Source organism: Daucus carota, chromosome 5 (genome assembly GCF_001625215.2).
Source record: "Daucus carota subsp. sativus chromosome 5, DH1 v3.0, whole genome shotgun sequence".
NCBI classification, from domain to species: domain Eukaryota; kingdom Viridiplantae; phylum Streptophyta; class Magnoliopsida; order Apiales; family Apiaceae; genus Daucus; species Daucus carota.
Genome location: NC_030385.2, coordinates 32,927,525 through 32,943,091, shown reverse-complemented (window position 1 = coordinate 32,943,091; position 15,567 = coordinate 32,927,525). Strand labels below are relative to the sequence as shown.

The window sequence follows — 15,567 nt, the reverse complement described above, 5'->3', positions numbered from 1 at the left end:
ATATATATATAGAAAGTTTTACTCCAATAGAAACCTCCTTATCCTAGAAACTAAAAACCAAACTGAAATATCACTAAATCCTAAAGCAAATACCACTAAATTTTTAAACAACCCCATCTCCACCTCCATCTTCATCAAACCCACCTCCATCTTCACCAACCCCACCTCCACTACCACCACCTCCGTCGTCGCTTCCTTCATAACCACTACCACCTCTATGCCGCCCACCCCCTCCATAACCACCACCTCCATCTCCATCTCCATCTCCACCTCCATTATTTCTTTAACAACACAACCTCCACACCTCCATCTTCACCAGGCCCATCTTAATCGCCACTTCAACCTCCTTCAGATTCGTTCATACTTCTTTCTCCACCTCGACTCAACTTCAAAGGCGGAGCCGTCACTATTCCGGCAACGCTCCAACCCCCTACTTCAAGCCGCCCAAACCTCCGCTACAATCATCTTTCCTCCATCTCCACCTTCACCTCCACCATCTCCACCACTATCACCACCATCTGAATCGAAAACATGAACAGATCTGGAGATTCTAAGCTGGTTAATATCTGGAGATTGAGTTTTCACTAAATTCTACAGCACAGATCACTAAATCCTAAAGAGATAATCACTAAATTGTACTGAGAATATCACTAACTTGTATTGGTTTCTAGTTTTTATTTTAAAATTGGTTTCTATTTGATCATGAGCATATATATATATATATATATATATATATATATATATATATATATATATATATATATATATATATATATATATATATATAGGAGTAAGATCCTGGGAGAACTCATATTATCAAGAGAACCGAGAGAACTCCTAAATCTGCCGTTGATTAAGAATCTTAATATATTTCTATTTTGAAATAATATCTTTACAAAATCAATCAAATCTAATTATTCTAGGGGTATTTTTGTACAACAAAAAATATATATAATCAATAGCATTTTATTACCCTTTTTAATGATTTTCTTGCTGTTTTTAAGTTTCTTAACATTTTACAATTCTTTTTTAAAGCAATCAAAGCAATCAACCTAAAATAAGCACTCTTTCATCTTCTTTCTCTTATCAAAACATAACAGACGATGAACAAAGCTGTGGACAACCTTAAGACGATGAACAAAGCTGTGCACAACCCTTTAGATGATCACGTCCAACGTAAGTTCAGTAAATCTTTTTCATTTTTTTTTGCGTATCGGTCAATACAAGAGCATTTGTATTCTGAACTACCATATTTTCTTTTTGTTTTGTATTTGATTCATATAGTACTGGAAGACAAGGATGAAGCTGTGTACGATCAGTCAAAAATTATACAAGAATTTATTCCGCGGTGTGATCCTTCAAAGAGACCATTTCTAAATCAGACTTTCGACGATTTGGATTCTGTCTACGAGTTTTACAAAGAATACGGACGAGTTTGTGGTTTTGATATTAGAAAATCAGCTGAAAAAAACGACAGAGCAGGGAATACAATCAGTAAATATTATGTTTGCTCCAGATCAGGTTCTAGTGAAAAGGATTCACGAAAATCTGAAGATGGAGTTGTGACTCACAAACATCGAACAAGAAAAACCGTATCTATTAAGTGTTTATGTCCTGCATTGATACGTGTCAACATAGCGGGCAATGGTAGTTGCATTCTTAAGAGATTCATTGAAGAACACAACCATTCATTTGCTGATAGGGATGGTGCTCAGTTTCTCCGTTGCAATCGGAATCTTACATATTTTCACAAGAGTTTTATTTTCGATGCAGCAAAACTGAATATAGGAGCCACTCGTGCACATGGAATTGTTTCAGCGATGACAGGCTCTCATGAAAATGTTGGTGCAACCACAGTGGATTTTAAAAATTTTTCGAGGGATGTTAAAAAAAAAATAGGGATACATGATGCTGATATGATTATACAGAAGTTTCGTGATATCCAATGCAGTTCTGATCCTACATTCAAATTTGAATATGAAACTGATTCTTCAAACCATCTAACGCGTTTATTCTGGGCTGACGGAATAAACAGAAAAAGCTATGAAGTTTTTGGAGATGTTGTATCCTTTGATGCAACATACAGGACAAACAAGTAATAACAAAAACACCTATCAAGAGATCCTGGGTTGTCATGTAGGAGATAATATTAATTTGTTTTTTTCTTGACCAGGTATGGTATGGTTTTTGTACCTTTGATTGGAATAGATAACCATTGGAAAAGCACTACATTTGCTGGTGCTTTGCTTGAGAGCGAATCTGCAGAAAGCTTCAAGTGGCTATGTAATACTATGAAAAGCATTTTTGGACGAGAACCGAAATGTATCATCACAGACCAATGCCCAGCAATGAAAGTTGCTTTGGAGACTGTATTTCCACCAGTAAAACACAGGCTTTGTATGTGGCATATTATGAAGAAGTTCCCATCAAAGGTAAATATTATACAAACTAATACAAAAGCCCATTTGTGTGTTCTGTAGCTATTCTTAGTTCATCAGTTTCAATTTTTACATGTAAGATATATTGTATTCTGCAGCTAGAATCATTGTTTTGCGCAGAATCTCCTTTCATGGATAAGTCCTAATTAAGAAGATGTGGACAGATTAAATATTAGAATAAAAAATAGAAGGAAAACATAGTAATTTTTTTGAATACTAATTGCAAACAAAACCAGAGCAACAACAATAGAATGGGAATGAAAACAAAATGAACATAATGGGTAACTTTTTAGAATCCAGTAGTTGTGAAATATTTTTTATGAGTAAAAAAAAACAAGCACAAATAAAAAGTGAGTAAAAGAATTCAGAAAAGGATTCCAAAAAAGTTAAATAAATATAACTCTTAAAATAACTTAAATCTACGTGCGGTTCACTTACTCAACTAAATTTAAAATCTAGTAAAGAATCCTAATATAGTTTAGGACAAAACTTTATTGAATCTTTGAGGATTCATGTTACTAGACTTGCTATTCTACAAACTTAAACAAAGGCCCAAATGTGTGTTCTGTAGTTTTTCTTAGTGCATCACTTTCACTTTTACTTGTAATATTGATTGTTACTATGCAGCTAGGGTCATTGTTTTGCGCAGAGCCTGCGTTCATGGACAGATTAAATAAGTTTGTTTGGTCTGACCATACATCACCGTTAGATTTTGAGGAAGGTTGGAACGAAGTCATATCAGATTTTAATCTTTCCGGTAATAAATGGCTTACCGAATTATACGATATACGTCATTCATGGATACCTGCATACTTCAATGACGAACCAATGTTGGGTTTATTAAGAACAACTTCAAGATCAGAGAGTTCAAATTTCTACTTTAACCACTTCGTACAGAAAGGAGATACACTATCAGAATTTTATATATGTTATGACAGTGCTATTTCAAGCAGCTTGCACATTATGACAACATAGTTCCTAGAACCTTGTCAAACAAGGAAATCGAGAAAGATGCTGCACAACATTACACAAGGGTAATGTTCTACAAGATACAAGAGGAGATCATGGGATGCAGTGGAGATATCTCTATTATGGATTTGAAAATGGTTGATTCAGTCAAAACAGTTGTCATAAAAGATCCTCAAAATAAATCAAATTTATTTGAGGTAAAACTTTATATTGCAAAGCATTCTTCATGTTTCTCTCCTTTAATCTAGTTCACATAACAATCATTTATTTATTTGTTGACAGGTATCTCTAAATCTTGAAACACACGATTTAGAGTGTTCTTGTAAGCTTTTCACACGCGTTGGATACCTATGTAGCCATGCATTTTTCTGTTTAGGTATTAGTGGAATCCACATAATACCAAGGCAGTATGTTATGAATAGGTGGCTAAAGAAAGCAGTGGAGAGATTTTCAACATTAGAGCTTGGAGAAATTTCAGACCCATTATCTGGAGAAGAGTCTCGTAGAAAGAAGCTGCAAGAGTGTTGGTTTATTTTCCAAAGTTGCGTTAGTGAGGCATCCTCTGACCAAGGTCAAATTAATTCCCTTTACGATAGTTTGAAGGTGATATCAGAACAAATGAAGATATCCAAGAAAAGCGCAGGGTATCGTTTAACCGCAGACATGGTTGAAAATTTAATCGGTTCAAAGATTGTGGAAGATGTAACGGTATTACCTCCCAACCAGAGTAATAATAAGGGTTGTAGAAAGAGAATGGTAAACCCCGCTGAAAAATCACTTGGAGGGAAAAAAAGAACAATGAGACAATGTCAGTTCTGTAATACTCAAGCTTATCATGATTCTAGGAACTGTCCGGAGAAAAAAAAGAAGGAACATCTGGAACAGTAGTAGAAGATATTTGATGTTAGAATAGTATACAATCTTTTTCATTAACTCTATGAAGTTTTGTATGCTTAATATGGTTTCGATTATAATAAATATCATATTATATCTCAGCTTTCTTCTTTGAGAACGATTTATATGATGTTAGCAATGTTCTTTTATAATTTTTTTAACATTTTTTGACCTGTAAGCTTGTGGATTGTATTTCTTTTCTTGTTCTTCAATGTTTTTTTGGCATTTTTGGAGGTTAAACTATAATACACCATAGTATTCTTACAAATATGACAATCCATATACATACTAATTTCTTTATCACAATTCAAAGTTTACATTTAACATATAATATTTTATAAAAAAACATTCTAGAGAATCTTGTAATTTTTTTCAGAGAATCTTCTATATATATCAATAAATTTCTTTAGAGAAACTCTTATATAAATTAGTAATAGCAAGATTCTATTAAGTGTTTCACCTATAACTCTTAATATTTGAAGGATTCTCAAAATGTTCTTTTAAATATTCTATAATTTCTAAATTAGGATTCTTTACTATTAGTCATCCAACAAAATATTAATTCAAAAATTTTTGAAGAGTCAAAAGAAATGTAGGGTGCATATTTTATACACGAAAATTAATTTTTTTAAAAGAATCTTGGAAAAAACAAATATTCATTATTAGAAAATAATAAAATATTTAAGAATAAAATCTTTATATATAAATGATTTTAAGATTCTCTTAAGTGAGAACCTGTAACTTTCAAAATTTGAAGTATTCATAGAGTGTTCTTTTTAATATTATTATAATTTTTGAATTACAATTTTTTAATATTAAGTAGATTGAAATTTTTAGAAATAAGATTATTTTTGAAGAATTTCATTAAGAATTCTTTAAACTATCTTTTTAATTCAAAAACATTTTCTTATGAGATTATTTTAAAGAATCTTTGAGAAAAATATTTTCTTGAGTTGGTCCTTTCTAGTTTAATTGACCAGAATTTTATATTTTAAAAATATTTTTGAAGGGCATACATTTTAGTTTTATTTTAAGTTACGTATACTTATGTTGGAATGAATTTTTTTTTAACAAATTCATTGTTTTTTAATCTCAACTTCTTCCTTATAGTGTTCAAATATAAATAATATATTGTATTCTAATTTTTAATTATGTCGATCAAATGTGGAATATATATGGTAATTTTGAAACATAAATATAAACAAATCAATCACATTAATAGATTCACCATATCTTAATCAATCATTTAAAGTCTATTCAATTTGAATTTCAAATTTCGAATTTTAAAGATTCGCTTTGGAAATATTTTAACTAATTTTTCACATTTCACAGCTTACTTTTAAGATATAATATTTATATAAAAACATCTTTAGAGAATCCTGTAATATATTCTAGAGAATCTTCTATGTATATCAATATTAATAGATTCACTGTATTTTAATCAATAATTTAAAGTCTATTCAATTTCAATTTAAAATTTCAAATTTTCAGGATTCCCCGTGGAAAAATTTAAAAACTACTTTATCACAATTCAAAGTTTACATTTAACATATAATATTTATAAAAAAACATTCTAGAGAATCTTGTAACTTTTTTCAGAGAATCTTTTATATATATCAATAAATTTCGTTGGAGAAACTCTTATATAAATTAGTAATATCAAGATTCTATTAAGTGTTTCACCTATAACTCTTAATATTTGAAGGCTTCTCAAAATGTTCTTTTAAATATTCTATAATTTCTAAATTAGGATTCTTTACTATTAGTCATCCAACAAAATATTAATTCAAAAATTTTTGAAGAGTCAAAAGAAATGTAGGGTGCATATTTTATACACGAAAATTAAATTTTTTAAAAGAATCTTGGAAAAAACAAATATTTATTATTAGAAAATAATAAAATATTTAAGAATAAAATCTTTATATATAAATGATTTTAAGATTCTCTTAAGTGAGAACCTGTAACTTTCAAAATTTGAAGTATTCATAGAGTGTTCTTTTTAATATTATTATAATTTTTGAATTACAATTTTTTAATATTAAGTAGATTGCAATTTTTAGAAATAAGATTATTTTTGAAGAATTTCATTAAGAATTCTTTAAACTATCTTTTTAATTCAAAAACATTTTCTTATGAGATTATTTTAAAGAATCTTTGAGAAAAATATTTTCTTGAGTTGGTCCTTTCTAGTTTAATTGACCAGAATTTTATATTTTAAAAATATTTTTGAAGGGCATACATTTTAGTTTTATTTTAAGTTACGTATACTTATGTTGGAATGAATTTTTTTTTTAACAAATTCATTGTTTTTTAATCTCAACTTCTTCCTTATAGTGTTCAAATATAAATAATATATTGTATTCTAATTTTTAATTATGTCGATCAAATGTGGAATATATATGGTAATTTTGAAACATAAATATAAACAAATCAATCACATTAATAGATTCACCATATCTTAATCAATCATTTAAAGTCTATTCAATTTGAATTTCAAATTTCGAATTTTAAAGATTCGCTTTGGAAATATTTTAACTAATTTTTCACATTTCACAGTTTACTTTTAAGATATAATATTTATATAAAAACATCTTTAGAGAATCCTGTAATATATTCTAGAGAATCTTCTATGTATATCAATATTAATAGATTCACTGTATTTTAATCAATAATTTAAAGTCTATTCAATTTCAATTTAAAATTTCAATTTTTCAGGATTCCCCGTGGAAAAATTTAAAAACTACTTTATCACAATTCAAAGTTTACATTTAACATATAATATTTATAAAAAAACATTCTAGAGAATCTTGTAACTTTTTTCAGAGAATCTTTTATATATATCAATAAATTTCGTTGGAGAAACTCTTATATAAATTAGTAATATCAAGATTCTATTAAGTGTTTCACCAGACAAAATGGCATTGATCCCGTAAAGTGTTTCCTTCACGATCTGTACACCAGTGCGCAAAACATTCACTGAGAGATTGCAGTAAATCCTTACACCAATTATACTTGAAGCACTGATCTACATCACCAGAGAAACCTAACATTTTTAGACTAAGGTACGGTGTGGTAGATCCTTTAATGAGAACATTGCTCATAATTATTAAAAAGTTCAGTTTGAAGTTCATGTCAACCACAGAAGACAACTTCATAGCATCACAAACATCTGACGCGGTTATGGCCCATGAACGTGGCAAATCACTGAATTGCGATTTCCATGCTTCTCTCTTTTCATAATTAGAAATATAGTCTATTGACAAATCACCTTTGGGTAAACCAAGGATTTCATGAACATCATTCTCGGACACTGAAAACTTATAACCCCCGATATAAAAGGATGATTCATCGGGCTTGTAGGAGTCCGCTATTAGGTAGCTTAGAGGTTCAGGATACTCATTGATATCAAACATAAGAACCGTTCCGAGACCTGTATCAGCGACCCACTGCTTTTGTGCTACTGACAGATTGTCGATTGTATTCTTCAGAATACAAGGTTTCACACGAACAAGAGGACATCTTCTTTTGAGATTGTCGCTGACAGTTTTTGTTGGTGCCATCATAGATCTGCAAGATATGCATCACATAGTAGAACCCAAAGCTTGAGATCAAAAAAATTAAAAAAAACATAAACATACAGACTGTTTAGTGAGCGAAACTGACCTAGTGTTATCCGAATGACTCGTCATGCTCGGCTGCTATGGTTGATATATTGTTTAGGTCTGCAGAATAATGTTCTTACACGTCGAGATAAAAACATATAAGCTGTATTTATGGATTAGTCAGCCTGTAAGGTGGATACCATATTTAAAAAGATTTGCATATAATAAAGAATCCAATGTGGTCAAAAATGCCCCTAATCAAATGTTTATTCTTGATTTTGTGATTGAAAAGATATAAGGAAAAGAATAAATAATATCCAAAAGATCAACGGCTCTAAAGAGATCTCTCGGTTCTCTTGATAATAAGGTTCTCCCTCGAACCTTACTCATATATATATATATATATATATATATATATATATATATATATATATATATATATATATATATATATATATATATATATATATATATAGTTAAGTTCTATGGAGTACACAAAAACATTGGAGTATTGGAGTACAAGTCTTAATTTTTTAGTTTAATCATAAATAATATATATATATATATATATATATATATATATATATATATATATATATATATATATATATATATATATATATATATATATATATATATATATATATAGTTAAGTTCTATGGAGTACACAAAAACATTGGAGTATTGGAGTACAAGTCTTAATTTTTTAGTTTAATCATAAATAATATATTTGATTATGCAAATTTATATCCAATCTATCATTTATAAGTTGTCTTGCACATAATTGTCTATCAATCGTTAATATCTTTCAACTTTAACAAGTATTAACATTATTGTTCTGCTTATTAGTTATATTGCAGAACATAGAGTCCTGTAATTTATAAAAGTCATTATTCTACCTTTCGATTACAATGTTTATGTTGTAGAACATAATGTGCAGGTTATTAAATGTTTACGAATATTATTGAACAAAAAAAAATTGAAATTTAGATGAATAGATTACATTTTATCCAACTTTGTACTCCAATACTCCAATATTTTGTGTACTCCATATAACTTTACGAGTCAAGTTCTATGGAGTACAAAAAATATTGGAGTATTGGAGTACAAAATTGATACAATATAATCTAGTCACTTTAATCTTATTTTTTTTGTTCTACAATATTTGTAAACATTCGATAACCTGCAGATTATGTTCTACAACATAAATATTGTAATCAAAAGATAAAACAGTGATTTTTATAAATCGTAGGACATTATGTTCTGCAATATAACTTATAAGCAGAACAACAATCTTAATGCTTGTTAAAGTTGAAAGATATTAATGATTAATTAACAATTATGTTTAATACTACATATAAATGATAAATTATATATAAATTTGGGTAATCATAGATATTATTTATGATTAAACTAAAAAATTATTATTTGTACTCCAATACTCCAATGTTTTAATGTACTCCATAGAACTTAACTCTATATATATATATATATATATATATATATATATATATATATATATATATATATATATATATATATCATTATTACATTTCGATAAATTTAAGAACGACACAAACATCGATGACACAAACTTGAATTATCTGTGGCAAATAGAATAAGGCGGAGGCACAAAATCTAAAAATATCGATGACACATACTTGAATTGGAATCGTAAACAGAATAAGACGGAGTCACTGGCCGTTCACAAGATGAATTTGGATATTTTGTTAAACAGAATAAGATGGAGTTACTGGTTATTCACAAGATGTATTTGGTGAATTTAGTTGATTGATTTTAGGCGTTTGATTCATGATAAATGAACGTCTAACAGAAATCGAAACCTCAAACCATTCTCAGTGTAGCCCTGTTAGCAGAAATAGGAATTTTAAACCCTTGTTAATGTTTGTTTTAGCAATCTTGTTGTAAAATGAGAACATCTTCATACTCAAAGGTAAATCATTCCTTCCACGACGAGCTTCAGAAGCTCATTCTCATACCCATCATTCCCGTTACTGATTCCCATTTCCCATTCCCAAACGCCCCCTTACTTATATGTAATCTTTCATTGCGTCCAAGTTTTGATATAATTCATCACCTTTATACAAGAGATTTTGTAAGCAGTAAAAATCCAGTCTTCATTTAAGCAAAAATTCTGTGGTCCTTCATTCTCAGGATACAATGGAATAAAGGTAAAAGAACAATAATCTTTTAACTGCGAAATCCTGAGCCAACAATTTACTGTTGATGTATTCATGTAATTTGTTCTGAACTGTCATAGAAGTGCCTAACCTGTTGCTTTAAGGATCACCAGCAACATTAAGCATATATACAATTTTTCACTTTCCTTAAGCAGCACTGTCCCAATCCATGCTCATCTGGATGCTCTTCAGAAAACATAGGCAGGTAGAGTCCAAACAGTTCTGTACAGATTGGCTTAAGGAATGTCGTTACAGTGTGTCTGTGACTTCACTTCTGCAGATGGTTAACTTCCCCTCGTGTTCGACTATACAGATCAAGAGTATCCTTGTGGTTGGGATCCAAACATAATGCCGCCTCACAATCTATAAGCGCAGTAACAACATCGCCCATTGACTCATGGAATGCCGATCGGAGATGGAGCATTTGCAAGTCGGGCTTGAAAGATATAGCTTTATTAAGTTCATCCACTGCCTCAAATTCTCTCTGGTCATCCATCAGTACTGGTAAAGTGTCGTGATTGCACATGTTAGTACATTCAAATCTAAATGCAATTAATATATTAACATGCAAGAGATTGGACAGATGTTTTGCATGAATAATTCGAATTAATAGGTAATCATAAGAATAAAAGAGACAGGTCCTCTGAGAAGTATAAATTAGGCATATCCAGAATATCATTTTCCATGCAAGTCATTTATGTCTAAGGATAAATATCAAGTTGGTGACTCGTTTCGTCCAAATGTATCAATTGAGTGACTGATTTCCAAATTGACCCAAATTAGACACTCATTAGAAAAATTTGTATCAAAAATATTACTCTATCGTTAGTCGAAATTTTGAAAATATTATATATTGAGTTTCACACATTTTTTATGAATGGTATTACATCCAAATGAAAGATTCCGAGTCCTACTATTTTTGCTAATATTTTTAGATTTTTAAAATTTTATCAACTATTTATTTTTAATTTTTTGATTGTTTTATTTGATTTAAATAAAAATAAATAGGAGATAGATTTTTAAAAATCTAAAAATATTATCTAAAATACTAGAACTCGGAATCTTTCATTTAGATGTAATACCATTCATAAAAAATATGCGAAACTCAATATATAGTACTTTCAAAATTTCGACTAACGATAGAGTGATATTTTTGATACAAAATTTTCTAATGAGTGGCTCATTTGAGTCAATTTAGGAATCAGTCACTCAATTGATACATTTGGACGAAACGAGTCACCAACTTGATATTTATCCCTTTATGTCTATTATAGATTCTATTTAACTTTATGTTTAATCAACTGAAATCTTTCGGAGATTTCACATCTTAGTATGGTAAGAGTCCAGAACAAGTAATATACATAAAACCCCAACCATAAATAGACAAAGACCAGATGTTCTTTTTATTTATAAACACTTGGTTGGAGTACTGAATTTCACAAAAAAAGTCCATTGTTCAAATTTGTTTTTAATGAAGAACATGACAAATAAACAAATGACCAACAAATATTAGCATATAAATTATAAATAGACAAATGCCGACAAATACCAGATGTTCTTTTTATTTATCAACAGGAAAGATATCTAAAGTCAACGACGACAAGAGATGTTTCCAGAACTGCAGGGTTTGGTAAAGTCAATTTATTGGAGTATATTGCTAATAAAAGCTTTTGAAAGTACCTGCTGCCCTATATCTGTAGGGGTAAGTCCTTAAAGGATCCAACTGCGTAGCAGTACTGAGATCATTGTTGGCCATATCACGTTCGCCATACTCTGATCGTTTCTCATATGCTGATGCATTGTTTGGTGCCTTGTCGATCAGCTTCGTCATTTCCTCAAAAGCGGCTTTCTTTTCATTTTTAAGATAATAAACACGTGCCAACCCTTGATGTGCTCTTGTATGTTTAATGTCAAGAGCATTTATGTAGCAATCAGCAGCAAGATCCAACTTACCACAATCCACATATATACTTCCAAGGTTGTTCAATGCCTGTAAATAATCACAATATACGTGAACAAACAATCATCAAATGAACGCAAAAGTTAGGGTTTATCCATATAAGTTAAAACTTACTTGTCCCTTCCGAAGACCATCTGACGGACATCCTAGAGCATCCTTCAATAGTTGAATGACATAAGATGAAGCATCAGGATCGAGAGTTGTATCAGCCAGTGTGTATGCCTTTAGGAAAAAAGCTTCAAATGACCTCTGAATAGATATAGACTTCTCAGCTTTGGAGAGAGCTTCTTCACGATGGCCAGTGTCATACAGAATCCATCCTTCATATACAAGTCTTTCATAATCAGAGGTCGAGTGATTACGAGCTAACCGCAGACTGCGCATTGCAGCCTTCTGACAGTTTAACCTGCAACACATGATTACCAAATTGTAAGGTTAATAATGGTAGTTTAGGTACTCAACTTCCCATTGATGTTTGTTAATCGTTACCAAGTTGAATATATATATATATATATATAGTAACTTTAAACCTGAAACAGAGATATAAAATGTCTTTACTGTATAAAATGTCAACTTTACATTGTTAAATATCAACACAAGACCAAAAGAATTGCAGCATAAAAGCTTACCTTAATAGAAGCAAAGATTGCCGAAAGAGTAACAGGCTCTTTCCAGGGTCATTTAGTAGCATCTGATGTATGACAGCCAGAGATCCAATATCATCAATGGAAGACCATCGGTCATATAGTTGTAACCAACAATCTGCCGGACTCCATTGTTGTACAAGTTGATTAAGGAGATCAACCAAGTGATCACCTCTCATTTTTCCATGAAATAATTTGTAATCAGGCTCTAATGTTAACAGTGCTCTAGTGTCCCTTAGAGCAGAGTCATAATCCTTGAGAGCCATGAAAAACCAAGCTCGTAGTTCTAGGCAATCTGGAGAGAGCTTAAATCTGATAATTTTGTTAATCTCTAATATAGCATCCTCAAATTCGTTTTCTTCTGCCATTGCAACAGCCCTATACTTGTAAGGAAAAGAAAGTGTCGGATCCAATTTACTAGCTTCATTTAAATCCAAAATTTTCTTTCTTCCCACGCTATACAAAGATCGCTCCTGATACATCCAACCAATCGCTCCATAATCAGAAATAAGCATGTTAAGAATCTCAAATGCGGAAAATCTTTGCCCTTGCTTATACTTGATCCTAGCAACACCAGCTAAAGAATAAACATGACCATTCTCAGCTGCTGCGTCGAAGTACCACTCAGCATCTTCATACTCATTTCTTTCCAGCAATACACAGCCTAGTTGATGCAATGCAAGCGCCTTCTGCCATCTTTCCACTGCACATGCTCTTAAATTCTCCAGCAACAATACTTTCACATTGGATGTCGTCTTCTCCTCTATAGCCACCTGACTAAGAAAATAATACAACAAAAAGGATGCATTCCCCACCACTGCTAGTCTCTCTCTAGCCTCTGTACTACAAAATATGCCCATGACTTTTGTATTATTCAAAGAAGTTGGAAGCTCTCTTAGCAAAACTTGCAAACAAGAAGCCAAAAGAAGATTTGCCTCTTCCTCAATACCATAATCTATAAGAACTAATGCGTCTTCTAAACTAGAAACAAATGAAGCTAAATAAACATCGCAAGCAGACTTCATCTCCTCACAACAGAATCTATTAGCAAAAGAAAGGACTTCCAAAACTACTTTTGGAGAAGAACAACCAAATCTTCTTGTCCTGCTAAACAATTCTACAGCTGACATTCCATCTGCCGATATTCCTATGTACGAAAAATCAATCTTATCTTTTCTCGACTCCGCAAATAAACCATACAACATTACTTTAAGTGGGGTGGACAAATTAGCAATTTTTTCCCTAACACAATAAATATCCACATTTTCAATGCAAAAGCAAACATTTTCAACCTCTTCCGAAGTCGAGCACTCACCATTACTTGTACAATGAAACTTCAACATCTCATCACACATTTCATTACATTTACAATGATCAAATGCTAAATTAGGATCATACCCATCAACAAGAGCAGCTTTCGGGCATTCAAGCACTCGACCAACACAATCCAAACCCGAAACACCCACAAGCTCATCTTCTCTTCTCTCATACCTCAACCAAGCTGATAACACAACTTTCGATATCGGATCAACCGCATGTTGCCTAGCAGACTGAAGACACCTCCGGAGCAATTTCGAATCACCCAAACTACACAACAAAGCATACTGCTCAACAAACATCAAACACTTGCTGGATTCACAAGAACTCTCAATCCTCCTATAAAGCTCAGCAATTGTAGGAACAAAATCAACACTCTTGAGACAAAACTCAATGGGTGGCTCAAGAAGATCAGTTCTTGGAAACCCATGACCCAAAATCTCACTAGTATCAGCTAAAGATGGAATCTTGACTTGTTCTTCACAAGTGTTTGATAAAATAGAGTTAATTGTAAGCAAAGGATTTGACTTTACTGTAGTGTTGGATTCAGAGGGGTTGTTGAGGGCATGAACCTGGGTTGTCTTGCATCGATCTTTGAGCTTAAGGCCAATCATCATAGTATTAGAAGTGTGATAAACATGGTGTTTGATGAGATTTACAAGCTTGGATTTTGGATAAGGGCTAGTACTAGTACTAGTAGTTCTTGAATCAAGCACATCTTCATCAAGTGAAAAAGACATAGAAATGCAAGATTATTAATAGGAAATTCGAAACAATCACCAGAGTTTTGCTAAAAGCTAGAAAGGGGATTCATCAAAAAGTGTTGAACAAATTTGTGGATGCTGGATCTCACCACTTCCACCCTCCATTATTTTTATGTGGAATATTGTGAATTATTTATGCCAGCTTATTCTATCATACTTCATGTGTTTTTTTATTTTCTTGTTTTGTTGCTTTATATTTGGATGCTGGCTTTGTCTATATGACCAAGCATACAAAGAGTTTTCAGAAATGGGTCTTTCTAGCATTAAGCACTAAATTTGATGGGTTTAGTGGATTTTGATTGGTGGAGTTTGGTGTAAATGCAGGGGCCATCCATATTTATGATTACATGACCAATAAGAATGCACCAAACTCATAAAATTTAGTGTTTAGTGTGTGCCCTTGGGCACACCATAGAAAAACCGTTCAGAAATATTGTTATGGTTTTAAAAGCTGTTTTTGGAAAGCATGCTTATCTACATTCTAATTCGAGATAGACTGCACTATTAAAATTTTAAAACAAAAGTACATTATTCGATTATCAATTTTGAGCTGCACTAATCCTGAACAATATATTTTATCGAGAGATAAACATTTGGACATATATTGAATTCATAATTTTTGACATCTTAAAATAAAATAAATAACACTAAGTATATTTTTTACTTAGAATATAAGACATACCAAGCTATCATCAAGTATGGCAAAAAATAGTTTTAAAAATATTTTGATGTGTTAACATTTTAATAAATATAAATATATCTTAAAATATCTAAAATA

General features: G+C 31.2%; 2 protein-coding genes across 2 annotated transcripts; one reads left to right on the top strand and one right to left on the bottom strand.

The window, feature by feature from the left end:
* The first annotated feature begins 1,103 nt into the window (after window positions 1–1,103).
* Window positions 1,104–4,295, top strand: LOC108221605 (protein FAR1-RELATED SEQUENCE 5-like). The gene is made up of 6 exons (XM_064094006.1): window positions 1,104–1,176; window positions 1,285–2,095; window positions 2,174–2,432; window positions 3,066–3,329; window positions 3,377–3,604; window positions 3,690–4,295. Exons 1-6 carry the CDS (start codon window positions 1,104–1,106, stop codon window positions 4,293–4,295), a joined length of 2,241 nt encoding a protein of 746 aa, XP_063950076.1.
* Window positions 4,296–10,044: 5,749 nt separating this feature from the next.
* On the bottom strand, window positions 10,045–14,974 carry LOC108223297 (ethylene-overproduction protein 1). The gene is made up of 4 exons (XM_017397471.2): window positions 12,694–14,974; window positions 12,179–12,470; window positions 11,785–12,094; window positions 10,045–10,605 (listed from the first exon to the last, which is right to left on the bottom strand). Exons 1-4 carry the CDS (start codon window positions 14,763–14,765, stop codon window positions 10,373–10,375), a joined length of 2,907 nt encoding a protein of 968 aa, XP_017252960.1. The 5' UTR covers window positions 14,766–14,974; the 3' UTR covers window positions 10,045–10,372.
* Window positions 14,975–15,567: the final 593 nt, after the last annotated feature.